This window comes from Pyrus communis, chromosome 8 (assembly GCF_963583255.1).
Source record: "Pyrus communis chromosome 8, drPyrComm1.1, whole genome shotgun sequence".
Lineage (NCBI taxonomy): Eukaryota > Viridiplantae > Streptophyta > Magnoliopsida > Rosales > Rosaceae > Pyrus > Pyrus communis.
In genome coordinates this window covers 5,904,625-5,931,940 of record NC_084810.1, presented here as the reverse complement: position 1 = coordinate 5,931,940, position 27,316 = coordinate 5,904,625, and the positions used below count along the sequence as shown (strand labels likewise).

At 36.2% G+C, this 27,316-nt stretch overlaps 3 protein-coding genes across 3 annotated transcripts; 1 reads left to right on the top strand and 2 right to left on the bottom strand.

Moving 5' to 3' along the window:
• Positions 1–1,526: 1,526 nt before the first annotated feature.
• LOC137742706 (uncharacterized) lies at positions 1,527–5,443 on the top strand. Its single transcript, XM_068482646.1, has 7 exons — positions 1,527–2,179; positions 3,202–3,342; positions 3,436–3,549; positions 3,660–3,833; positions 4,316–4,431; positions 4,990–5,074; positions 5,176–5,443. Exons 1-7 carry the CDS (start codon positions 1,553–1,555, stop codon positions 5,179–5,181), a joined length of 1,263 nt encoding a protein of 420 aa, XP_068338747.1. The 5' UTR covers positions 1,527–1,552; the 3' UTR covers positions 5,182–5,443.
• On the bottom strand, positions 5,251–6,244 carry LOC137742707 (uncharacterized). Its single transcript, XM_068482647.1, has one exon. The coding sequence runs from the start codon at positions 6,084–6,086 to the stop codon at positions 5,739–5,741; it is 348 nt and encodes a 115-aa protein (XP_068338748.1). The 5' UTR covers positions 6,087–6,244; the 3' UTR covers positions 5,251–5,738.
• Positions 6,245–24,560: 18,316 nt separating this feature from the next.
• LOC137743294 (NAC transcription factor 56-like) lies at positions 24,561–26,581 on the bottom strand. Its single transcript, XM_068483162.1, has 3 exons — positions 26,261–26,581; positions 25,812–26,119; positions 24,561–25,661 (listed from the first exon to the last, which is right to left on the bottom strand). The coding sequence occupies exons 1-3, from the start codon at positions 26,481–26,483 to the stop codon at positions 25,086–25,088; spliced, it is 1,107 nt and encodes a 368-aa protein (XP_068339263.1). The 5' UTR covers positions 26,484–26,581; the 3' UTR covers positions 24,561–25,085.
• Between the last annotated feature and the right edge of the window lie 735 nt (positions 26,582–27,316).

Here is a 27,316-nt window from a genome sequence, read left to right as displayed (position 1 = left end):
ATTACTTCTTACATACCTTTTTAATTTTTTAATACTTTTCTATCAAGTGTTAGTGATGTGTATAAAATATTAAAAAATTAAAAAGATGTAGAAGAAGTAATTTGGGGTGTGTGAATATAATCTCTCGTTAATTTTATGTATTTTTCTGGTTAAACAAACAGTTACCCTTTTCACGTGGATTGCATTTCATCACCATATTCTCCCTCAAAAAATTTACATCTGCAAACATCCCTACACCACATTCTTTCCCTGAATTACTGTTGGAAATTTTGAGTAGAATTTCATTGTCACATATTGGTTACTACCAAAAAGTTCCCTCACTTTATAAGGCATTGTCCCTTATAAAAAGTGATTGAAGTGATGGACCATGGAGAATAAAATTGGTTGAATCTCTCGTTAATTTTTTATATTTTTTCTGGTTAAACAAACAATTACCCTTTTTCACGTGGATTGCATTTCATCACCACATTCTCCCTCAAAAAATTTACATCTGCAAACTGATCTACACCACATTCTTTCCCCAAATTACTGTTGGAAATTTTGAGTAGAATTTCATTGTTCTACAGTGGTCACTACAAAAAAGTTCGCTCACTTTATAGGAGGCATATTCTCTGCCCTCCCACTTCCCGTGCCCTCCTGTTTGTGTGGTCACGGTTAAGCCATGTCAACATTTTATATAACTATTCATTTTTGTCTTATTATCTCTATAAAAAAAAATATAAAACGCTGACGTGACTTAACCGTGACCATACAAAACAGGAGGACACGAAAAATAGAAGGGCAAAGAATATGCCTCGCACTTTATAAGGTTTTGTCCCTTATATAATTATTTATCAATTACTTATCAAAAGATGTGCCAAGGCTCAAGCTCTAATAATTAAATTATTTAATTAATTATTTTTAATTAATTTCATATTTAATTAATTAATTAATTTTTATCCTTTCAGATGAAGTCTAAAGTGTGGTGAAAGAACGCAGAGAGCAAACACCCCTATGAGAAGATGTCTCCCAACAGTCACATCCCATTTTCATACCTGTTGCGAACATGTATAATCCTACTATATATATATCCATCTGCATGGTATTTAGAACATAGAAAATATCAACTTCTTCTTATACATTCCTAAACCTTCTTGTTGAGAGAATCACAAAGAAATTCGCCAGAAGTCAATTTCCAGTGCTGGAATTCTAACTTGATTATTGAATTATGGTGAAGCAGACGTCCGTAGAACTACAAGCACTGAGTATGGGGGAAATATCTGTTTCAAGAACATTGCGATACGCAAGCCTCGATCATCAGTTTATCTGTTTAATATTATTTCGTTGTTCATACTCTGTTAGGTTAGTTGTTCACATTTATTATTTATTAGCATCTATGAATTTATCATTGATTGTGATATTTATCCCACAATTACAACCTTACACGCTTAAACCTCTCTCTTTAAACATCAACCTGAGAACTTCTACCACCGTCCATCTCGAAGTCCCTACGAATCCAACGTAAAATAAAAAAACTCAAATCATACAACGTAACGCACACGCACTTGATCATATGTACCCTGCCACAACTACCATGCGAAAACAATCGGATTTCGCCATTACGACGCGGCGAGATTCAAATTTCAGACTCAACTCAACTCGGTCTCTCTCGTCTCGGTTCCAACGGTCAGCCATGGCCACCATCCACTGTATAGCTTCTCAGAGCTTCCTTTCTCACCCAAACCACAAACCCCGAAAACCCATTACCGCACATCCAAAACCCATCTCGACCTCCAATTTTCCCACCTGCAAACTCCCAAAAAACCCATCTTTCCCGAGAAACAAACAGAAAAGCAGGTGGCTTCTGAACTCGGTGGTCGAGCGAGAAGAGTGTGATGTGATTCCGGTTCAGAGCACCGACTGTACGGACCAGAAGGAAGGGGCGGTGGCGGCGAGGAGGGCGGATAGCGACGGCGGGGATCAGGGGGAGTTGGTGAGTCAGGTGGGCGGGTTCGGAGAAAGTGAGGGGAGGCTTTCGTTTGAAGGTGCTGGTGGTTTTGGGTCTTCTGGGGTTGGAAGTGAGAGGGAGAGTGAGGAATTTGAGAGGCTGGTAGATAGGACTATCAATGCCACTGTTGTGCTTGCAGCTGGTACTTTTGCTCTCACTAAGTTGATCACCGTCGATCAGGATTACTGGCATGTAAGTCAATCTCTTTGGTATTTAATTTCCATTTTATTTTGTTTAGAGAGATTAATTGCCATTTTATTTGTTTTCATGTGATTGTGTGTGAGAACTTGAATTGAATTATGCTAAAGGAAGATGGGTTTTGGGTGATGTTGGTTCTTAGTTAAGTTCGGTTTTCGCTTTTCTTGTTCTTTAAGGTTGCTTATTTTTCTTTGGTAATTAACATTGGCCACTTTTACACCGAGGTTTGAATTGCCTGAGTGCTTTTTGACTTTGAGTCCGAAGATTTAGAATTCTCAGTTACTTGGTGGATTAAACTTGAGTTGTATCAGCTATGTCTGTGTGGAGCAGGTTGTCTGTCTTATGATGAGTTGTGAATATGCTGGATTGATGCTGTATATTCAGATTAACTGTTGTTATCTTTATATGATCATCCACAAGGAGGCGAGAGTGAGGGGATGTTCTTCTATAACTTACATGGAACTAATGAAGTGGATACTGCTTTTGAAGGATTGTGATTATGCAAACTTGTTAATCCAAAGGAAACGTGATATGAAACTGTCATTTCGAATCAGGGATGGTTTTGCACTATAAAATGACAATCATGGGGGAGTAAAAAGGTCATAGAATGGTATGGATGGAACAAGCATGGTGAGATAAGTGAGTTGCTTGTTATGGATGGGAAAAAGAAAACAGAATTGGATGTAAATGATTGCTGGGAGACTTGGAGAGTGCTGCCATTTCTGAAGTTGAATTTGGTGAAGAGGACTTGTCTCTTATGATTAGAGTTGTATGACCATGAAGCAGTTAGTTGGTCCTGTCCGATTAATTCATATAGCTATCTTCAGGAAATTTCTTGATTGGTTCATAGTTATGTATAGGAGATTTCATCATAGGTTGTGATTTGTGATTTGTATGTCTTAAACTATTTATTAATATAGGGCTGGCTCTGCTTGATTGTATGATTTCCTATTTACATGTGCACTGCACTTTTAACAATTTGTCAATGGGACTTATGTGTTTGGTACTCATTTCAGGGTTGGACTCTATATGAGATCCTACGGTATGCACCTCAACACAACTGGTCTGCTTATGAGGAAGCTCTCAAGACTAACCCAGTTTTAGCCAAAATGGTGATTAGTGGTGTCGTGTACTCTGTAGGGGACTGGATTGCACAGGTGTGTTGCTGTTGTGAAGTAAAAATTTTTAATTCTTCCAGTTGGTGAAGTTAGTCCTTGACGTGCATATTGCTTGTCTGATCATTTTTGTAGTGCTTTGAAGGAAAACCTCTACTTGAATTTGATCGAACGCGAATGCTCAGATCAGGTTTTGTTGGATTTACTCTCCATGGTTCCCTCTCTCACTACTATTACCAGTTATGCGAGGTAAATTCCTTCTGCAGTTATTTATTTTCAGAACTCAACGTTTTCTTTTCTTCTTTTTATCCATAAGACAAATTTCCTGGGCTCCTTAAACTAACTTAAACTTGTTTCAGGAGCTTATTCCTTTCCAAGACTGGTGGGTGGTTCCTGCCAAAGTAGCCTTCGACCAAACTGTATGGGCAGCGATTTGGAACAGCATTTACTTTACGGTTTTGGGATTTTTGCGTTTTGAATCTCCCATCAGTATTTTTAGTGAACTTAAAGCAACATTTTGGCCAATGCTGACAGTAAGAGAACTTCTGCCTTTTTGTTTTGAAGTACTATCTTTTCATGCGCTCTTCAGTGTTTAGAGTCAAACGACTTGAAATTTAATTGATTCTCTGTCCTCTATCTTGTGGACATTTGAAAAGTCAAGATCGTCCAAAGTCTTTAATAAATTTGAACTTGAATTGTTAGTTTATACTAATTTTGTAGCAAGGTTCTGTCAGTTGTCAATCAAAAAATGTGATTTTTTGTCAATCGTAAAACTCCAAAATGTGATTTTTCCTTCCCAAACATGCATTTTCCTTCCTGAAGTCCAAAGCACGCAACGAAAAGCAGGGTTATTCAGCGAAATAAGAAGTGCTCGTGGTTTATGGTCCGAGTCATGTCACATGTGTCAAAAGTGCTACTAATTTTAGTAGTTACATATTCCTTGATTAAAGCTAAGGTTAAAAGAAATGTTTGTTTGACCAATTGACATATTTCTGTAATGTAATTTGCTATGCAGGCAGGGTGGAAGCTTTGGCCATTTGCGCATCTTGTTACCTATGGTGTGATCCCTGTCGAACAAAGGCTCTTATGGGTGGACTGTGTAGAGTTAATCTGGGTGACTATACTCTCAACGTAAGTATTTAATATTGATAATTTGTACTTTCACTAGTGAGTGGAAAAGATTGATGATCATGACTTACTTTCCTCCTATAAGAGCTTAATAACTACCCTCACTAAAATTGTTCATGTTTTCTTTCTAATTTGTTCTATCCTTGTCTTCGTTTATGTCTCGGGTTAGAACAAATTACTCTAATTCCCCCGCCTATGGATCGATCAGCACACCGTAATCGATGTTTTCTTCATAAAAAAGTTGATTGGAGAAGTTAAGCTAAAAAAAAACAAATTCGAGGCAAATGTGATGTGTAAATATATGACAGATAGTATATAGGGAGAGCGGTGGGGTGGTATATATTTCTATGTGCCTCAGGCTATGTTCTGGTCACATTTTGTATTGCTCTCAATTTCTATAGGAAACATTCAACCATAATATTTTTGGAATGTTTAAACCTAAGGTTCTGTTAGGTAATTATAAAGTTTGTTTTTGAGGGTTTAAGTGTCTAATTTCGTGCTGCAGCATCATGTCTTCGGTAGATTTTACGTCTAACATTACTGATAATTTCTGTTTGCTAGTTACTCAAATGAAAAATCAGAAGCAAGAATTTCCGAGGCACCAGCTGAAGCAAATTCCAGTTCTTCAGACACAGGTCCTCTTGAGGTATTATACAAACCCTTTTACACTGATTTCCTTACGTATATAAGAGCCGCAGATTACACACTGTGCTACATTTTTTTTTTACTTCTTCCCCCTTCCATCAGGAGTAAACAAATTGAAAACGACTAGAAGATCAGAGACGGATGCATACATGAGGGAAATTGCTCAATGAGTGTGTGTAAAAACTAAAAGATCGATTCCATGATGGACCACGACTGCAAAGGTGAAATACCTAGCGATGTGGAAATATGCCTTGGCTGGTTGTTTATTGTATATATACTGCACCGATCTCAGAACATGCACATGTACGTGATCTGTATAGTTTGGGGAAAGTTGGATAAAATTTTCACAATTGAGATGTGTTTTCACGTTCTTGATGTGTCTTTTGATTTGGCGATATTGCTTATTTTTACTAGCCTATCAACACGAGCCTCGTTGTGAGATTGATTATTTTTACTTACAGAGTACTTGTGGAAAAAACCTGTGGAAGAATTAATCATATTTGCAGGAGAGATGCATTGACCGAACAAGAATCTTTCAGAGTCAAAATTAATATGCACAGATTGGTATATAATTCACAAATCGAGCAAAATCAGCAATTAATAAATTACAACATGCCGATCGAGCAAAATCGGTTTCTGAATAGTAAAAGGAAGGTTTAGCAGCTTTAGCTAGCTCCTCCATTAACCGTAGACATGTTAGAAAGCCGACTGGGCGTTGGTTGGAAATTCCACCACCGAAGACTTAAGCTACGATTTGGAGTAGATCTCAATGCCCTCCTCAAAACCTCCTTGTTTCCATAGTTCCTCCACCACTTTTCGCCTCCCGGCGGCACTGCATACCCGTGCCGGCTACACCTATTCAACCCAGGACGATTCGAGCACGTACAAACCTGTTTTCGAGGCCTCGGGGATGATACTGATGATGATGATGCCACCATACAACTCTTGTTTCGGGCAGCGAGTGCGTGTGGCCTTTCTCCAATGTAGTCGTAGCGAGGGTTGTTCTTCTGCATTTTGTGAAGTCGAAAGCCAAAGGAGAAGAGAAGAATGGTGGTCTGTGTAATTTGATCTTTTGAATGTAGAATATATCACGAGTAATGTGCTTGGGCTGTGGAGATATATAATATGATATGCTTATATGGTTGTATATGAGTGACCATTGGGGGAAGACTTTCCCAGTTCAAAATGGTTGGGCTCTGAGTGTTTGACCAGCCGATTACATATTATATCTCTTGTAATTCTCTTTGGTTTTTAGAGACTAACCAACAGCATTCTCTCCGCATCCTCTCTTTAACAGGATTTTGGGAATATGTAAATCGTATCTATTTTTCGTACATCGTGCGGTTAATTTTCTTCGAGTAATATTTGTATTCAATTTTAAATAAAATAATTTAAAATAATTCCTAATTACATAATGTACGAAAAAAAGACATGATTACAGATTTTTAGAATCTTCACAAAAGACATTTCGGAGAGGATCTGAATTCAGAGATCAAATGAAGACTTGGTCTACAATATCGGACTTTTTATTATTTTTATTATTTATGTACAGGAGCGGAAACATTTGAATAGGGAAGTCTTGTCAAAGTATGATCGATGAATAGTCAGCGCATGGGACGTGTCAATTGAAGAATGGTCAGGGCATGGGACGTGTCAAACACCTTGCATGTGTTTGGTATGACCCATACGTAATAAAGTTCTGCATGAGGTGGAAAATCGTGTACCAACAGGATCCTCTTTGATGAGAATATTGAAGATCTGATAATCAAGTCTGTTTATCGTATATTATGTAGTTAGTTTTTGTCAGGTACTGTTTATGTTTAATTTTAAATAAAAATATTTAAAATGATTTATAACTGTACAATATAAATAAACGGACACAATTCACGAATTTTTAGAATTCTTGCAAAAAGGGTTCAACAAGAATTCAGATTCAATGGTGTAAACATATATCACTTCACGTAGTATAATCAAGGGTTGCATCCCTCTATTGAGAGGAATGTACATATCATTTTCCTTGGGATAACATGGTTTTATCTATAAATTTTCGTTCAATTTTTTTAATTTTTATTTAGAGATCATCCTTATAAAGACACGTTTGATCGTTTGCAGATCGTTAATCATCTAAATATATCAAATAAATAAAAAGTTTATCATGACAATGTTAATTACTTAGAACACACACCATTAATTTGTTCAATACATTTAGATGACAAAACAAACTACGATTTGAATAATTTTTATTATAGAAATGATTTTCAAATGTAGATTAAAAAAAGTAAACGCTTCTAATTATGAAAGTTTTATAGTAAAAATATATTATTCGCCATGAGTGATATGCACGCATTCTCTCATAAGGAGATACAAATATTATTCTTTAAAAATTGTTGCGTAAGTGGTCATCAGATGACGATACAAGTGAACTCATAATGTATAAGTGAACCTCACAATGAATCAATGACTAACAACTAAACACAACTGTGTGATCGATTGTCACTAGTACGAGTACATAATCATGCATGAAAGATGAAACATGCGTGCATGATATAATTTCGTACTTGCCAACAAGTTTTGTACCATATGCATTAAACATGAGGCTTTGGGTAACATGGGACTGAATTTTACTTTCTAATTGGCCGAGGTACTTTTCTGCTTGGAAGTTAGAACAACTTCGGAATCAACTGTCAAATGTCATTGCTAAGTTAGACTTCTATGCCACATTTTTTTAATGAAGACTTTTAAGTCAGTTTGTGCATGTTCATTATCCAAACAGCATAAAAACATAATGAAAATGATTTTAATGTGTCGCTTAACCATGGATTTTTTTACTATTCAATCATGTCCTAAATGTGGTTGAGAATTAGTTATACTTCTTAACCTTTTAAGTAGGAATGTAGCTTCATTTATATCTGGTACTGAAGATTCTCACCAGATGATAATTTTGATTTGAGTTGGTTTCGTTTGAGTTTGTGAGGTTTTAATTCGGGTGTAGCATTATAGTTAAAATACAAGTAAAAAAAGATAGGGTAAATTACACAAAACTACCTCAATTATTGGTTGCATTACAATCTCATACCTCATGTTTTAAACATTGCAATGATACCTTAATTTATGAATTTGTTGCAATGTATACCTCTATTAATTAATATGTCAAATTGACTGTTAAATGATGATGTGACAAATGCAGAGCCCATATTTTGCTGACGTGGCAGCCAACTTGTGCCAACTAATAAAAATATTTAATTATTAAAATTATTTTAATTCATTTAAAATATTATTTAAAAAAATCCATAAAAAAAATCAACCTCACGGCCCTCACCCCACCCAACCCATCCTTCCCCTCAGTTCTCTCTTGCCACGCATGAACCCATCACCACCATTTTTGCAAAAGGAATCAAACCCAATTTTTGAATCGTAAATGGCAACACAGCAAACAAAGCAAAAATGGCTTATTATATTAACACCTAATATATTGTTGAATAAACCTCACATACTTAATACACCATACATTTACTTTTTTAATTAAATTTTTTTTTAATACACCCCACATACTTCCCCATATTACCCTCATACCCCACATTCTCAACATACACCTCACATTTTCTCCATACACCCCACCTTTTCTATACACCCCACATTTTTCATATCTTGTAACAGTCATTTTTAAACGTCTTATGATTTTGTTTTTTGTTCCACTCTGTTATTTTTTGTTCATTTTTAAACGGCTTAGTTGGCTCATTGAACTATGACTCGAGTTTTCCGCTTCACCATCTGAATCACGCTCTAACATCTTAGAAATTAAACGTCTTATGATTTTGTTTTTTGTTCTACTCTGTTGTTCAGGCAAGGGCTTCCCTGTGTAGCCTATTAATTTTCGATGGTGATTTTGATACATGTGAACTTTTAAGTTGTTATTTGATGTAGTATCTTACGAAGCAATATTTGGCCCGTGTAATGAAACCAAAAGCTCTCACCAATTTGTAAGCAATTTTCATATGAAAAATTATGGTTTGCTAACAAATTTTATAGCTATCGGATATCTGTGTTCATCCAATTTGTAGTATTCATGCTTCCTAAATGCTCTGTACTTTCTTTTTTGTTAGATAAACCTAGTTGAAAATAACCATAAAAAAAAGAAAAAGAAAAAGAAATCAATGAAAAGGGCTTCAAATCTTTGCAATTTAATCAAAAATCATACGTTAACTTTATTTAATAATAAGGACATAAAATAAAATAAAAAAACATAAAAAAAATCCAAATCGCCTTGAGCGCCCGTCCCTCAACCACTGCCCCCCCCCCCCCCCCCCCCACCCAAAAAACTCCATCAGGCAACTTCCACGAACACCCCCCAAAACTCCATCAAACAACTTCCACTTGGTACGTCGTGGTGGGTCCAACTACTCTTAACCAACTAGGAAGACACCACATCAGCAAATTGCCTTTGTTTTTTCTTATATGGCAGACAAAATTTTGTTTGTTTTTCGTTTTGGTGCTTCAATTTTTGGCTATGATTTTTTTATGCATTGGACATCGACATGTTAAGAGGAGAAATTTATGTGTACACAGTACGAATACGTCATTAAGCTGATGTTTTACGACAAAAAGATAAATATATGTGTATATTTTTATTCACATATCTTTATTTTATTAAGACGGAACGTTAAGTGATGGCATATTTGTGCCATAAAATGTGTTATTTGTATTAGAGAAGGGATTCTTCTTGCAATTAGTGACACTATGTGATAACTATTTAACAAACAATTATCTATACCATCGATTGTGTCACTGAAACAATGAATTAGTTGTAAGAGTATTCGCATAAAAAAATACCGTCACATGGTGTAAACGACATAATTGACAAGAGTGACAAAGTGGGATAACGTAGGAGATGGTCAATTACAAAATGGGGATAAACAACATAAGTTTCAAACCTTATGAAACTGAATCAAGAATTAGATACTATTTATAAAACTTGACCAATAAGTAGATACTATTTATGAAACGAAAATAAGAAATAGGGATTATTTCTAAAACTAAACCAATAGGTGGAAACTATTTATGAAACTGGAATATACACTATTTATGAAACTGGAGTAAGAACTAGACCATATTCATGAAACATGACCACGAATTAGGCGTTATTTATGAAAGTGGACCAATAACTAGACAATATTTATAAAACCGGACCAAGAAAGAGACACTATTTATAAAACTATATCAATTACTATACATTATTTATGAAATTGGATCCAATAACTAGGCACTATTTATGAAATATGACCAAGAACTAGACACTATTTATAAAAGTGGACAAAAAACTATGCTCTATTTATGAAATTGGACCAATAAATAGCATAGTACCGTTCAATTTCATAAATAGTGTTCAGTTTCATAAATAGTGTTCATTTTCATAAACAGTGTACAAGTCTCGCGCGTAATTTTTATTTATTTTTTATAAATTGTGTCTTTTTCATTAAAATTTAAGTTGTTTTGTCATTTTATTAAAATTTACAGGTTTTTCATTAAAATTTAATTCTTTTTCATTAAATAAAGTTATAGCATGGTTTTTGGTTAAAATAAACTTAGCCCAAGCCCTTTTCATGAAAATTCCTTAAAAAAATGAAGAGTGGGAGGAATTTTGATAGTTGATGAAGATAAAGAATAAAAGTGATTTGTGGTGTATTTAGAATTTTTTTTTTTTTTTTTAAAACATAATATGGTCAAAATTGTCATTGCATAGTAGGATGCATAAATCATTTAGTATTAAAATTTAATATGAGGTACGTTCAACATTTTGTGGGGTGCTAATATAAAAGGCCAAACCAAATTCAGCCAAGAAAATCAAAGAAAAGCCATGTAACTTACATCAGAGAAAGAAAAAGAAACCAAATTAAGCAAACAAGAAAGAATGGAGGCTGCTATCTAAATTTGGGGTAAATGCAGGAGGAGCCAAGGAACAGGAGCTTCTTGACTTTGAGTCGGTAGCCGCTGTCAATGACGTTGGTTTAGATCTAGAGATTGACGACAATGAAACCCGCCACATCCTTGTTATTGGTGTGAATGCCGTTGACATTGGTGGTGGCGAGGGCTAAGAAGGAATCGACGTTGGCTTCGCGGGTGAGGTTGAGATCGGAGTGCGTGCGGAGGATAAGATTCGTGAAGCCTAGAGTTTGGAGCTTGCTGACGATGGCGGAGCCGACAAGGTCGCTGTTGTAGCGTGAAAGGGAGAAAGAGAGGGGTGGGATGGTGGTTCTGGGTTCAGGCATGGCGAGAGAGAGGAGGGTGGGATGGTGGTTCTGGGTTCTGGGGAAGGAATGAGATGGGAGGGGTAAGGCCCTGAGGGCCGTGGGGCTGGTTTTTTTATTTAAAAAAAAATAATATTATAAATGAATTAAAATAATTTTAATAATTAAATATTTTTATTAGTTGTTTGACCATTGACATGAGTTGGCTGCCACGTCAGCGAAATATGGGCCCTGCATTTGTCACGTCATCACTTAACGGCCAATTTGACAGATTAATTAACGGAGGTATGACATTGCAACGAATTCATAAATTAAGGTATGACATTGCAATATTTAAAACATGATGTATGAGATTGTAATGCGACACATAATTGAGGTAGTTTTGTGTAATTTACCCAAAAGGATTTGGCGTTATAGAAAACAATTCAAATGCTGCTATCTAAATCTGAGAAACCCAAAAAGCATGGGCGGTACAAATCACAAACTTCTCGCCGCCAACGAGTAAATCCTAAAAAACCGGTGGTGAATACGGTGGAAAAGATTAATACAGGAAAAATAGCGTTAGATGACTCTTCTTTGAAGCACAACAATCAGATTGAGGGTGATTCTTTTCCATTACATGATAAAGTTGGTAAATTGTTGCTGGCTCAAAAACAAATTATCACGAATGCTTTAGAGGAGGCTCGGAAGCAGATTATTCCTTTCGATCCTCAAGTTCATGTCTTCGGGGGATCCCCTGTTAACTCAGATTATTCTGCGGATGAAGAGGGTTTCATTTTGATTTCAAAGCGTCCAAAGTTAAGAATTTATTGCAGAGATCTATAAAAAAAATAAAAAAAATCAACTAAGTCTGTAGCAGCCACCACCAGGAAGCAAGTGATAAGCAAGAAACATAAATGAAAATTATATATTGAAATGCTCGGGGTTTAGGAAATGCTTCCACTCATCGGGTATTAACGAAACTGGTGGGTATCATGCGTCGGTGGTGTTTATTTCAGAACCTTTTATTGCTTTGTCAGCTATTTATCATTATTTCTTTTGGCATTCTTTGTGTTTAGTCTCTGCGGCTGCTAATAATCAAGGTCCCTTGGGGCCCAATCTTTGACTTTTGTGTGTTTAGACTTGTCTATGCAGGTTATTTCGACTTCTTCACAACATCTGACTCTCTCTTATGCCTTAGATTCTGATTTTTGTGTTTTTTCTTGTGTATGCCAGGACCACTTATTCTGACGGACGAGTTTTAGGGGAGGAACTCAGGGCCATCGATCTCCTCTTCTCACGGTCACTATCTGGATTGCACTTGGAGATTTTAATCGTGTTTTGGGTGCCCATGAAAATAGGTGAGGTTTTCTCCCTAGTCATATTTCTTGTTCGGAATTTCAAGCTATGTTTACTGCATGTGGTTTGCTTCACTTTCCAACGAAGGGTCTCCCTTTCACTTTCCAACAAAAGACCAATGACGGAATGTTGAATGCATTTGGATAGATGTGTTGGTAATTTTTATTGGGTTAATTCATAGGTTTTTTTCGAATGCAGTATTTATCTCGTATATGTTCAAATCATTGCCCACTTCTTTGGTCTTTAAGCCGGGTATCTATGGTGCTAAGAGTTCCTTTTCGATTTCAGAGAATGTGGTTAGAAAGCTCAAAGCTTATTCATTTTGTTTCGAACACATGGGCTGTGCTCCACTTTCTGGGCGATCCAATGTCATCCCTAGCAGCTAAGTTACGAGTTCTTAAAGGTAAGCTTCGAGTATGGAATTCGTCTTCTTTTGGAGATGTCAACTCTGTTGTGGATAGTTCTTTGCATGATTTGAACGTAATACGTGAGGAAATTGCTTCCCTTGGCCTATCTGATGAAAGATCTGCAAAGAAACGCAATCCCAAGGGCATGTACATAAGGCTCTTAGGTTACAAGAATTTTTTTTGAAGGATATATCTTGAATTTTTTGGTTATCTCTGGGGATAAGAATACAAATTTTTTTCACTCTACAGTGAAATTCAAAAAGCTTCATCAATCTTTGACATCAATTCGTGTTGGTTTCCAACTATTGCATGATCCTGTCTCCATATAAGATCACATTGTGACACACTACAAGACTTTGTTATCCTCAGACGACGATACAGAATACTGGGATAGTTGAAAGAGTAATTCCTAATTTGATAACTAATGAAGAGAATATGTCTTTCTTTAGAACGGCTACTCCAAATGAGGTGTACACAACAATTGAAAGTTTGGATCCTTCTAGTTCTCCAGGCCTTGATGGTTTCAATAGCTATTTTATGCTGCATGTTGGAGCATAGTTGGTCCAAATATTTGACATTTTTGCATGGTATCCGTGCAAATCTTATACACCTTATGAGATTAATTATGGAATATGGGTTTAACTCAGGCCATGTAGTCAACAAAACAAATTTTTGGTGTTCTTGGGTAAATCAAGGTAGAGATCTATCAAGAATCTTCATGGCATTGAAGTGGGTTCTTTCCCCTCCAAATATTTGGGTGTTCCAGTCTTCCAAGGCCGGCTTATGCGGAGTTACTTTCAGGACATTGCGAATAAAGTAAAATGTAAACTCTCGGTTTAGAAGGTCTTATGCTTTCTCAAACAAGTCGTTTACAGCTTATCATGTCTGTCATCTAAAGCATTTTGATTTATAGTTTTCAAATGTACGCTTGGCCTTGTCTTCTTTTAAATCAAGTCCAATGTTGGATAAGGATTTTTTTTTGGTCAGGTATCCGGACTCTCGTGATACTCCTCTAATTTCTTGGCATATTAGTTGACACCCAAAACATCTTGGTGGCTTACGGTTAAAGAATTTGGCGGTTCTAAATTGCTTATTGCTAAAGCATCGTTGGGATACGGTGAATTATTTCTCTTTAGTGGTTATTTTTATGTGTTCTCGCTTCATGAATAGAGTTTTGGTTCCTTTTGTGTTAAAAGGTTCTCCTTATTATTTCTTCACATTTGACTTGGATTGTGGGTGATGGTTCTTAAGTTTCTTTTTGGTCTGATAATTGGTTGGGCGGGACTTTGATTTCCTATATTGACATCATTAATGCTTTTGCTCATACAATCAAAGCCCAGTGAGAGACCATTTATGCGATTCTCATAGAGAATGCCACTGGATTTCATTACTATTTTTCTTGTAGTAGTTGCTTTAATTACATCTATTCGTTTTCCGTTCAAGGCATCTTTAGGATCTTTATGTTGGTTTAGCTCTTTGTCTAGTATTCTTATAGCTGAAGAGGCTTATTCTGACTTACTTAACTTTGAAATCCAAGTGCCTTGGGGAAAACCATTTGGTCTCATTGAATTCAACCAAGGAAAAAGCTAAATGTTTGGAAAGTCTTACAAGGTTGTCTCCTCACTGATATGATTCTCCAACATATGGGAGTTTCGAAGATTTCTTGTTGTTCATTTTGTATTCAGTTGTTGAGTCTATCTCTCATAATGTTCTGGGATTGTGGTTCTTTGGTCTTGGTTGTTGGAGCTTTTTCGTGACCTCTATCTAGTGGTACAATCAGCATTACAACTTTTTTCAAAAACTTTTCTTACAACTTTTTATGGCTTTACTTGAAAATTTTGGATTATGATAACTTGTACTTTTGTATGGGGCATTTGGTTTCTTGGTAATCAAATTCGGTTTGAGGGGCAATTATGCTTCCCTGGTTATGTTAGGTGTTGACTAGTGGTTCAATTTCTTAACTCAGCTCTAGTGTGTTCTTCGAATGGTAGCTTATCCTCTTTAGTGTTGCCTATTTTCTTAATATTAAGTATCTCACTGTTTTCTATTCTGACTCCATCCTTTATTCTAGGCATTTAGAGATTGTCGATGACTGAGTGGCTCAAGATTATATCGATAGGTTTTGTGCCAACGAATGTGCTAGATTTGGGGGATTTTTTCTCTCATCGGAGGGTGGGGTGCTTGGTGCTTGGCGCTTTTGCATCAAATGCAACATTTGCAAATTCAGTTGATGCAAAAGTTCTTACTTTCATTGAGGTTGTACATATAGCTTGGGTCAGAGATTGAAAAACATTCATGGTTGAAAAACATTCATGGATTGAAACAGTCTCCATGTTGGTTTAAGGCTCCTGATGCAGCCTCTTGGTTTCTGATGGTGGATTGAAAGAATTGTCTTTGGCGACTTCGTCATATGCGATTTATGTGTACACATATTTATAGAGAAGGAAATCAGGTTGCAAATGCTTTAACTTTATTTGGGGTAGAGATTTATGCTCAATACTGGTGGTTTACGATTCCAAATTTTATAGCCTCTGCCCATGCACATGACTTTCCGTCTTGCCCTTTATCATTTTTGTTAATTGTTTTATCTTTGTGGGTCTTGGCATAATCGCCCCGTGTATCTTTTTGTTTAATTTTATTTGTTGGTCTTGGCATCATAATAACAGAGGCTTATAACAGAATTGCTAAGTGTACGATCGAGATAGTGCCAATGGTCGTTAGTATAAGAGGTTGCTTACTTTGTAAGCTTGGTAGTTATCAGATAAGGATGATATTGTTACTAGTATAGATAGTAAAATGTACTATTTCATTACCTTTTAATGAGAAATGGGAACCTTCAGATGCTATTCTTTTATCTCTGCAACTCTCTGCTTTCTGCAATTCTTTCACTCACAAACCTTAATTCCATGACTATTTTAATGGTATCCAGAGCAGGCGATTCAACTGTGGAATTGCTAGGTTCTTGATCAGAGCACTTTTTTCGTGCTATGGTATGATCTTTCAATTTTATTTCTTTCGAGATTTCTTGGATTTCTTGATCGGAGCGATTTCTGTAATTTTTTGGCGGCAGGGTCGTAATTTTCTTCGATTCAGTGTTCTTGCTTTTCTATTTTCTTGAAGAAGTGTTTTTTGAGGATTCTTGGTTGCTTCGTGTTCAAAGTTTTTCAATGGCGGTGGTTCAGATATGTACTTTTTAGGTTCTTTAATTCAGTGGTGTTCTTCAGTTTTTTCTGCCCTAGTTTGTATAGTTGTATGATTTGCTTGAAGGCCGATGCTATACTAGTGCTTGCGTATTGAATTTTGTGATATAATTGAAGGCCGATGCCGTATATGTGTTTGAATCTTTCTTTTCTTTTTTTTTTTTTTTTTGGATAAAATTGAAGGCCAATGCCACGATTTGTTGAAAAGGCTGATGCCATATGGTATTGATTGTTTGATAGCAAGATTCATTCATAGATTGAATTTTCTTTATGTTGGATAAGACGGCTACTTCTCAGTTCAAGAATGAAGGTGTTTTGGGAATGATAACCATTAAACTTGGTGATGCCAATTATTCTAAATGAGCATACCAATTTCGGTCAGCTCTCAGGGGTTATCAATTGTTTGATCATTTTGATGGTACCTCTGTTTGTCCTCTCAAGTTCATTCTTAACATTGAAACATGAGTGACAAAAGAACTTACTGTTGCATGTCAGGAATGGGTATGAATTGATATGACACTTCTTAGTTTCTCGATTGCCACATTAACTGGTGATGCAATTGATCATGTTCTTGGTTACAAGACAGCACATAAAGCCTGGTTTATCCTTCAAGATATATTTGCTGCTATTTCCAAGTCCAGAATTAATATGCTTAAAGCTGAGTTTCAGACTCTTAAAAAGGGCACAAATTTAATTGACAAGTTTTTATCTCGGCTCAAATTCATAAGAGATTAGCTTATTGCTGCTGGAGAGGTAGTGTCTTGATAATGATATGATAATTGTAGCTCTAGCATGTTTACCTAGAGAATATGCAATTATATGGACTGTAATTTTGGCTCGAGAAACATCTATTTCTCTTAAAGAATTTAGGGCTCGACTTCTGAATACAGAGAGAGATATTGACAATATGGAAAATACTCAATCTCATTCCATGGCTGTTATGCATTTGCAAGGTTCGTCATCTTCTCAAGGAGGACAAGCTGGTTCTTCTTCTCAGTCTAATTTCAATTATGGTATTTCTTCAGTTATTGTTGGCATGGTAACTCAAGTACTACTTCAACATCATCATTTAAGCTTAGTCAAGTTCCATCTCAGCATTTTCAACCTCCTCCAGCACCACCTCCTATGTTCCAGCAAGCACAACCATCACCTCCACTTCCATATGGTTTTGGTTATGGTTATACTAGTAGCACTCCTCCTAGTTTCAACAATGGCCCTCGACCATTTTATAATCAAAGAATTAATAATGATGGTCAGCAAATAGGTGGATTTAAGTCATGCAACAAGGGTAGGAATTCTAATTCTGGGTTTAGACAACAATGGTTTGGGAATATTGATTCAAGGTTCAATATGCAACCTGAATGTCAAATTTGTCAGCGTAGAGGCCATACAGCTTCAAATTGTTTTATCGAAGTTCCAGTTCCAATTCTAACTTGTCCGGATGTTAAATCTATGGCAAATGTGGGCATATAGCCATGGAATGCTATCATCACAGTAACTTTGCATATCAAGGAGCTCCTCCACCACCTTCTCTTCAAGTTCAGGAAGATTATTCATATCAGCCGTCTTCTTCCAATGGTTTTCTAGCATCATTTCAGCCATCTTTATCTCTTAGTGCCATGACTACCCAACAAGTTAATCTTCATGATGTTTAGATTGTTGATACAGGGACCTCTTATTATATGACCTCATTATCGTATACTTAAATTGTCTAATGTTCTTCGTGTTCCACAAATAACTGAAGATTTGCTTTCTGTTAAGCAGTTGTGGAAGGATAATAAATGTTGGTTTATTTGTGATGATGTTTGGTTTTATGTGTAGGACAAGGTGACCAAGGAAATCCTTTACAAAGGCAAGAGTAGGCCACATGAGTTGTTTCAAATTCCTGATGTCAAGTTAATGCATTTTCCTTCACAATCTTTTGTAACTTCTGCTTATCTGGGATAACGGATCAAGTCTTCACTTTGGCATCAGAGGTTGGGTCATCCTACCAATAAAGTCTTGTCCTTTATGTTGGATAGGTCTAAGATTTCATATGTAGTAGATGATGTATATCATGTGTGTTCAGATTGTTTTTGTGGTAAAATGTCTAGGTTGCCATTTCCTGCTGAATCTAATAGGAGTTTGTTTCTTTTTGAGAAAATCCATTCTGACATTTGGGGTCATTCTCCAACTATGTCCATTGAAGGATATCAATATTATGTAACCTTCGTGGATGACAATACAAGATTTGTATAGATTTTTCCTCTTTGAAATAAATCAGATGTGTTTTCAGTGTTTGTGAATTTTTACAATTTTATTTTAATAAAATTTGCTATTCGTGTCAAATGCTTTCAATCTGATGGGGGTGGTGAATTCATTAGTAAGCAATTTAAGGCTTTTTTGGATTCAAATGAGATGTTCCACATAGTCTCTTGTCCCTATACACCTCAACATAATGGTTTTGTGGAAAGAAGACACAGATATATTATTGAGACAGCCATCACCTTACTTTCTTCAACAGGTCTTTCTCAAGAGTTTTGGTTTCATGCTTGTGTGCATGCAGTTTATCTTATAAATAGAATGTCTTGCAAATCTTTGCATATGAATTCTTCGTTTTTGGCATTATACAAGAAGCCACCTGAGTTGTATCATTTGAGAATTTTTGGTACTGCGAGCATAAAACAAGAATAAGCTGTAATCCAAGTCCACACTGTGTGTATTTCTTGGTTATTCAGTTGGATACAAAGTTGTTATTTGTTACCACTTTCAAGCTCAGAAATTGTTGATTACTAGACATGTCCATGATGAGACCATTTTTCCAGCAAAATTAACAAGGCAATTACAACAATCTAAGCTTCCTTTACAGTCTATTACTCAGGTTGCTTATCCAATTATAGTTATTATCCCAATTTCGGCCATTCAAATCACTTATGAGGATTCAAGCTCCACTTCTCAAAGTACCTCTATGTTAGCATCAATTCCTAGTTCAAATTTTGCTCTTCCTAGTCAGGAATCTGAAACATTGTCCTCTTCAACTCATGATGTGGCTACTCCTCAGGATCATTTTTCCCTGTTACCTGTCCACAATTTTGCACCAATTCAGGTAGTCCTTCCTTTTTCCTCATGTTCATCATCTTCTGAAAATGAGGTTTCTAATTCTGATATATCTAGAACTGTTATTCAAACAAGGTTACAAACTGGCGCAATTACAAGGAAAGACTATACTGCTTATCTTGCTTCTTTGCCTAAGTTGCAATCTTTGCACATTGAACTTGAATCTTATTGCTTTTCTGGGTATTCTTTGTTGGCACAAGTCTTTGATTTAGATGAACTTAAGAACTTTAGAAGTGCATCTTCCAATATTCATTGGCAAAAGGCCATGCAGGAAGAGTTTGATGCTTTGAAGTCTCAAGGCACTTGGGATTTGGTTCATTCTCCTTCTCATAGGTCTGTTGTGGGTTGCAAATGGGTTTATAAACTTAAAAAAATCCAAATGGTAGTGTAGCTTGATATAAATCTAGACTTGCAGCTCAAGGCTTTACTCAAGAGCATGGCATTGACTACTCTGAGACTTTTAGCTCGGTTGTTCGACACTCTACTGTGAGACTTGTTCTTGCTTTAGCTACTAGTAATCGTTGGCAACTTAGACAATTGGACATTAAAAAAGCATTTTTGCATGGTGATTTACAAGAAAAAGTTTACATGCATAAGCCTCAGGGCTTTGTTGATTCTCATAATCCTACTTATGTTTGCAAGTTGATTAAATCTTTATATGGTTTAAAGCAAGCTCCTCAGGCTTGACACTGCAAATTCACATAAGTTTTACCAATTCTGGGATATGTTTTTGCTCAATTAGACACTAGGTTGTTTGTCAAGTCTGATGAAACCATTGTGGTGATTCTTCTTCTTTATGTTGATGGCTTCTTACAGGTTCTGACACTGCTCAAGTGCAACAAGTTGTCGATAAACTTGCAGAATTGTTTGAATTAAAGGATATGGGACAACTGACTTACTTCCTTGGTCTTCAAATTCAATATAAAGATAATGGTGATCTATTTGTTCATCAGTCCAAATGCATCAACGACCTAATAAAAAAGGCTGGGATGGAACATTGTAAAGCTACCTCTACTCCATCCAAACCTCACACTCAATTACTTTTTGCAGAAGGTACTCCTCTTGAAGATCCTACATTTTACATAAGCATTGTGGGTGCTTTATAGTACTTGGTATTTACACGTCCTAATATATCTTATTTTGTCAATATTGTGTGTCAATATATGCAAAATCCTATTGAAACTCATATTTTCTTAGTTAAAACAATTTTGTGATATCTTTAAGGTACTGTCAACTGTGGATTAACCTATCATGCTTCATCTGATACCAACATTTCTACATATTGATGCTGATTGGGCCGCCGATATCAATACAAGGCGATCTATAACTAGTTATGTAGTTTATCTGGGTGCAATCCTATCTCTTGACAATCAAAGAAACAATCTTCCATATCTTATAGCTCTACTGAAGCTGAGTATAAAGCTCTTGCTCATTGTGCAACTGATGTTTGTTGGATTTGCAACGTGCTCAGAGATCTTCATGTCTTTGTTCCTTCACCTCCCAGTTTGAATTGTGATAATGTTTTTGCATTGGCTCTTAGTACTAATCCTATTTTTCTTCTTGTATCAAACATCTTGATACCGATTTCTATTTCGTTCGAGAGAAAGTTCTATAAGGAGATATTTTGGTTCACTATGTGTCTACTAAGGCACAGGTTGCTGATGTTCTCACCAAGGGTCTTAACAGCCCAGTTTTCATACAACATTGTATCAATCTTAACCTTGATGATCCAGGTTAAGCTTGAAGGGGGTAATAACAGAGGCTTATATCAAAATTGCCAAGTGTACGATAGAGATAGTGCCAAGCGTCATTAGTATAAGAGGTTGCTTACTTTGTAAGCTTGGTAGTTATCAGATAAGGATGATATTGTAACTACTATAAATAGTAAAATGTACTGTTTCATTACCTTTTAATGAGAAAAAGAAACCTTCAGCTGCTATTCTTTTATCTCTACAACTCTTTGCTTTCTGCAATTCTTTCACTCACAAACCCTAATTCCATAACTGTTTTGAGCTTAGTGTTCCAATTGGGCGAGAGAGTGGCCTCGCGCTTGACATGTCAACAATTAATACACAAATTGACGGACATGGAGAAGGAGATCTGGCATCGCAACGAATTAGTAAGTTGATGTATAGTATTGCAATGTCCAACAAATGATGTATGGATTTGTTAATTATGTGACCTAAAATTGAGACGCTAAAATGTAATTTACATTAATTTTATTAATAGTGAAAAGCCATTTTCTTTTACAGTCTGACATTATTACTCTTCACGGTAATAGAATTGCTAAGTTGCAATCCTCAAAATAAAAAACCATTCGAATTAGGTCATTCGGTTATCATCAAAACTCACTCTACCAGCCAAAACAAATAAACTCAGGCTGCAACCTAACTTTTAGCATCGGCAGGATCTTCTTTTTGGTAGATAGAGGCTTAGATAATGTGAGATCAATCAAGAACTGCCCCACACATAAATTCAGCCAAACTGGTTTTCTCTCTGTCTATCTGATTGATTTATTCAACTTAATTTTGTTTGTTGTCTTCTATCATGAAAAAGTCTTGAAAATGAAGGCCAATAATTAATTTTAATCATACAGCTTTTAAATTCTAGATCTGCTTTCTTTTTAAAGCATGATGAAGAAAAAGTGTCTGCTCTCTTTTCTTATGAACATTTTCCAAGGCCAAGATTGTAAATATTTGCACATAAGAATGTTACACAAGAATATTTAACTTTGCACGAGAGGTCATTGTTAGGTCAATTCTCCTCTCCGCTATTAGCTTGTATATAAAAAATAAAAAAATTGTCAAATAAGTATATATGTTTGAGAAAGCATATGAGACAGGATGCTCCGGGAAGAACTGGGAAATGAAAACTATTGATGGCATTGTCTTCAATGTAGTTTAGACAGCCAAACATATGGGGTCAGTTGAGAATTCCTCTGCTCCTTGTTAATGTAATAGAGAGCGGTTCACTTGATGGTTTGGTTTGTTAATCCAAATGGTGCATCTGATTGGTTATTTAATATTCTAGCGAAAGATGTTAACGTTTCATTACGAAATCTTGAAAGAAAATAATTTCAATTAGGAAAATGTAACATTGTAATATATGGGACGAGATGTGTGGTGGGTTTCTAGGGTTTGCGAAAGCATCTTCCACAATGGGATCAAAGAAGATAATAGCGCATTTTCATGATCGTAATGATCTACACCAAATTAAGCAGCAATGATGCGAAATTTAATAAAGTTGTTTTGTACTCTTTCCTTAGAGAGGTATGTAATGAAGGGGTATTTAATTTGTGTGGTTTTAAGATAATGATTCCTGTAGATGATTTTGCAAGAATGGTCCCGTATATAGTCAGCACAAAAGAAAAGCCATTTGTAAGGTAGCCTCTATTGTCAATTTATGCGAACTCAAGGTGATGGAATATACTTAACCACGTCTTATCAGTCCAATGAAAGAAAATGACACACACTCTCTCAAATATCTTCAAAATCTTTTTGGAGATAGAAATATCATGAATTGAAAAAAGAAATAATAATAAAAAAATAAATCAGAGGTTTGGTGTAGGAAATCAAGGTAAAAGCAAACTCATATTTCTCTTCAACGCCATACTTGAAATTTCAGGCTAGCTTCTTCTTGTGCAGCTTAATTAATATGGGGTATCTCTCTCAAGATGTTGAATCACACAAACACAAACAAACGAATATGAATTTTTGTACTAAGAATAAAAGCGATTTTCTATTACTAACCAGAATAATTATAAAGGTTGTCACCTGGTACAATCTCCACTTATATATATTTGATATCAAAAGTAATTCGCACAAGCATCAATCAAGAATAACTTTAATTAATTAACAATTCCGATTAATCCTTACAAGTAAAATTTTTTATTTACAAGTAATATTTTATATTAAATTTATCCAAACTACAAGAGAAGAATTCAAACTCAGATCTAGAGGGGAGTACACTTAGTCTAGCCAACTTGGCTAAGCCTAGCATTTAGAAAGAAAAAACAAACTTAACTAATCTCACATCTACAATTTATCCTTAATTTCTATATTCAGTCTTTCACCCCCAAAAGAGACATAAGAAAGATATAAAGTTCCCTTTTGTAAGGAAAATTTGTTCAGTTCATTTCTGAAAATGTCATACCGCTTATATTAAAAGCTAATTATTTCATGCAAAATTTCACAATGGTGCCTTAGTATGTGACAAAAAAAGAACTTGAGCTTTCCAATTTGTTTTCTTTGAATTATCTTAATTATATGTATTTCTTATTTTCAAATGAGTGATTTCATGTAATTGATTAGTTAATTTCATAATATGGATAGAGTAAAAATGAAAAACTGAATGTGATTGAAGATATTGGAGCACGTTTTGGAGCCTGGGATTATGCGAGAAATCGGATAAAAAGATTTCGACGAGCGCGGAAGCGAATACAAATACTTAATTATTTAGTGCTGAAATTCTCTCAAAACCAATAGTAAATCGACAGACCACAATTCATAGTCTAATCACCATTGAACCACTCAACGGACAATGGTGCAGAAAGTAATTAGACTATGACTATCGAAGTTAACCGTGACTAAAAGAATTAACGACAACAAATCATGCGTGATTTGTTTAAAAGCAATGGGACCCCATGTTCATACTTCAAATTAGTTACATGTTTATAATTCTTTTCCAACCAATTATTAAGAAGAAATTTCTTGTAATACTGTCTAGTACTGGTGATAGTTTTTTAATTTTTTACTTTGTGTATGATATTACCGTAAAATCTAACTTGAATATGCGAAGCGTACATGTGAAATTATACATATAAAACTGTTACTGCTTCACCTCAAAAAAGTCATTTGAAAATCTGGAAAAATGAAAAGGAAGAATTAATACCACAAAGGCGTATAGATAATACGGACTTCACTTTCAGATTGCATGTTCTTTCTTTTTCCAATTTACTTAAGTAGATGTGGAGAGGAAGAAAATGGTGTATTAAGAAGAGATCCTTACCTTATAGGGTTCATGGTGTTGGATGCGAGAGAAAGCCAAAAACCAAGCAAGAAACTACTAACTAGCTATACCTAGCATAATTTATGTCTGATCACAACACATTAATCATGTATAGAACTACAAGCACATATATATGAGGTTGATGATCAAGATGAAAGTTAAAATATAAAGATGTAAAAGAAATAAAAACGCAGTAGTACAATTTTTGTTTTCTTTAGTTTATAAATATAATTGGGAAGAAATAGAAGTTCGACAATAAGGTTTAATATACAAGTGTATATTAATGTATTCTACAGAAAAATATAACATATTTAATATTTTTTTTTTCTACAACAAAAGCAAGCACCTCATCCTCCTTTTCTCTCATCGTCTCTACATAAGAAAAAAATAAAAGGAGCAAAAATAAATATAGATTTATATTTCTATCAGCAGAACACACCTCACCTGAATAGCAGCTACCTTTTTGTCAAAGGAATTTGCTGATGCCACTCTTCATCATCATCTGGACCGTTTGATTAATTTCCTAAGAAACAAAATCTCAATCCCCTCTAAGTATCCAAAATCTATACAAACTATATATACCTCATATACGATCCCCTAATTAACAAGAGCATAAATATATCTAACATGATCATCGTAATCTTCAAACCTTTGCCAATCGATCCATTGATCTAAAGCACTAAATGATGCGTGCCATAATCATCAAATTCATCAACCCTCTATCCCAAATTGGAGTCAGAATACCAATTCCTCCCAGGCAGTTGATATGGCGTCCGGAATAGACCATCGCCAAGTGACCCCAATACTGCATGTTGGTGCAATGATGGAGTCTGAGGAAGCTGGGAAAGTAGATTGGCAATGGAAGTAGAATTGTTATTAGTAGCACCACCATTAATCCCATCACCATTAGAATTAGTACCAGTGACCAATTGATGCAGTTGTATTCTCTTGCTTGATGAAGGATCAGCAGCCGTCTGATCATCCTCCTCCTGATTATTCCAGTACAGGGATGGAACTATTGGCCGTTTTAGTGGCAGCTGAGGAGTAGAAGCCGATCCGTCGGTGCTGCTCATTATCCCATCAAAAAAAAATTGGTCATTTTCCATGAAAGGCGGTCCATAACTCAAATTAGACTTTGGAAGGTGCAGCTTCATATCCTGATGGTGGCCCACATGACTTATAGATGGTGGCATCAACGGTCCCATGATGTCCCCCATGGAATCCTCCCTCTCATGATCCATCGGGCTATGTGTGTTGTTCTTCTTGTAAATTCTACACAGCACCCAGTCATCAAGCTACACATAAACACAAACACATTAATTAATTTATTAATCTCCAAATTAAATTAACAAATAAAAGGTACGTACCAATTATACCATGGGGTCCAAAAACCAAATTTAAATATCATTAGTGAATTATTATGGAAGTGCTTAGTTCTGGATTACCCTCAAGGAGTTCTTCTTGTTGCCCAAGTCACACCCAGGTGGTTTGTTGTTGGGCTTGTTATCAGCAAGCCTGTACTCGTGCATAATCCAATTGGTTTTAATTCCTTTCGGGGGTTTTCCTCCATAGAACACAAGTGCTTTTTTCACACCAACTTTCTGAATACCGCCGGAAGTCAGCACCGGCTTATCAGTCCCCGTCGCCTTCCAATACCCGGAAGTCGCCGCCCTATTGGGCCTGGCTCCGTTCGGGTATTTCCGGTCCCTAGGACTGAAAAAATACCACTCTTGCTCTCCAAACGTAGCCTTAGCTGAACCAAGAAAGAAAAACGAAAAAGAAGGAAACACATAATATAATCAGTATTATTGTTGTCGGTAACATATATACACATGTTATATGAAAGAATTTTATATACACCTGCCGTATGCAAGAAATTTAATTTCGTGCATACCTGGGAGCTCCCAGGGGTCGAACTTGTAAAGGTCGACGTCAGCGATGATGGAAACCGGAAGGGGAGCGGAGGTGACCTTTTTCTTGAGATACTGGACAACTAGCTCTTCATCTGTCGGATGGAAGCGGAACCCAGGTGGGAGGTTTGGCTGCGGAGGAGGTGGTGGCTGTGGCGGCTGCTGCTGCTGCTGTTGTGAGCCCGTTGATGAGTCTGTGCTCTCCATCTTTGGTTTATGGGTTCGGAGGGTTCCTTTGCAGCCAAGCACATATTACATATCACACAATTTACATATAAAGCTTTGAATGTCGTTTGGAGGTGGCAGACTGGCAGGGCCCCTGTTTTAAGTATGTGAAGGAGAATATCGAGCTGCAGTTGCCTGCAAGGTTTTTAAACAATGGAACCAATGGTAAAAGGCCACGTAACGGGATCAAGGGTAGATTAGACAGTTTATGAGATGTGTAATTACAGCGTTAATCATGATTAAGGAGGTGGCCTAATTTTGCGCATGGGACTGAGAGTGACTTTCTGGTGGTTAGCATAGGGAGAGGGAGAGAAAGTGAGAACAAGGGGATATGGAGGTGATGGAAACCCTAGGACGACGCGAACTGGAAGGTGGGCCGTTGATAGGCCGACACGTGTAATTCACAAACGTGAGAGAGACCGACACGTGTAATGTGAGGTGAGGTGGGGCCCACAGACCACACAAGGTAACAAAATGATGTAGACGGATAAGTCTGGGGTGGGAACAAGCTTTATGCTTCAGATGTCATGCTTTTGTTGAGCAAAATACCACCAATTTTTGCCAAGGACCCCACTTCACCAAGAAACCGTTGGAGAGACTAAGATCAATTGGACAAAATTTTCACTTCAATCTTTTCATCGCTTAGTGTAGGGGTCGAAATTCGTTTTAGTTTTATAATGTGATGTATAAAAACCCATCACCTGGCTGGAATATGTGCGTGTATTGCGATGACAGATAATATGTACGACGTTTAAAATAAAAGTGAGTAGATTGAGAGTCAAATATTGTCATTACTATAACAACTATGACATTGA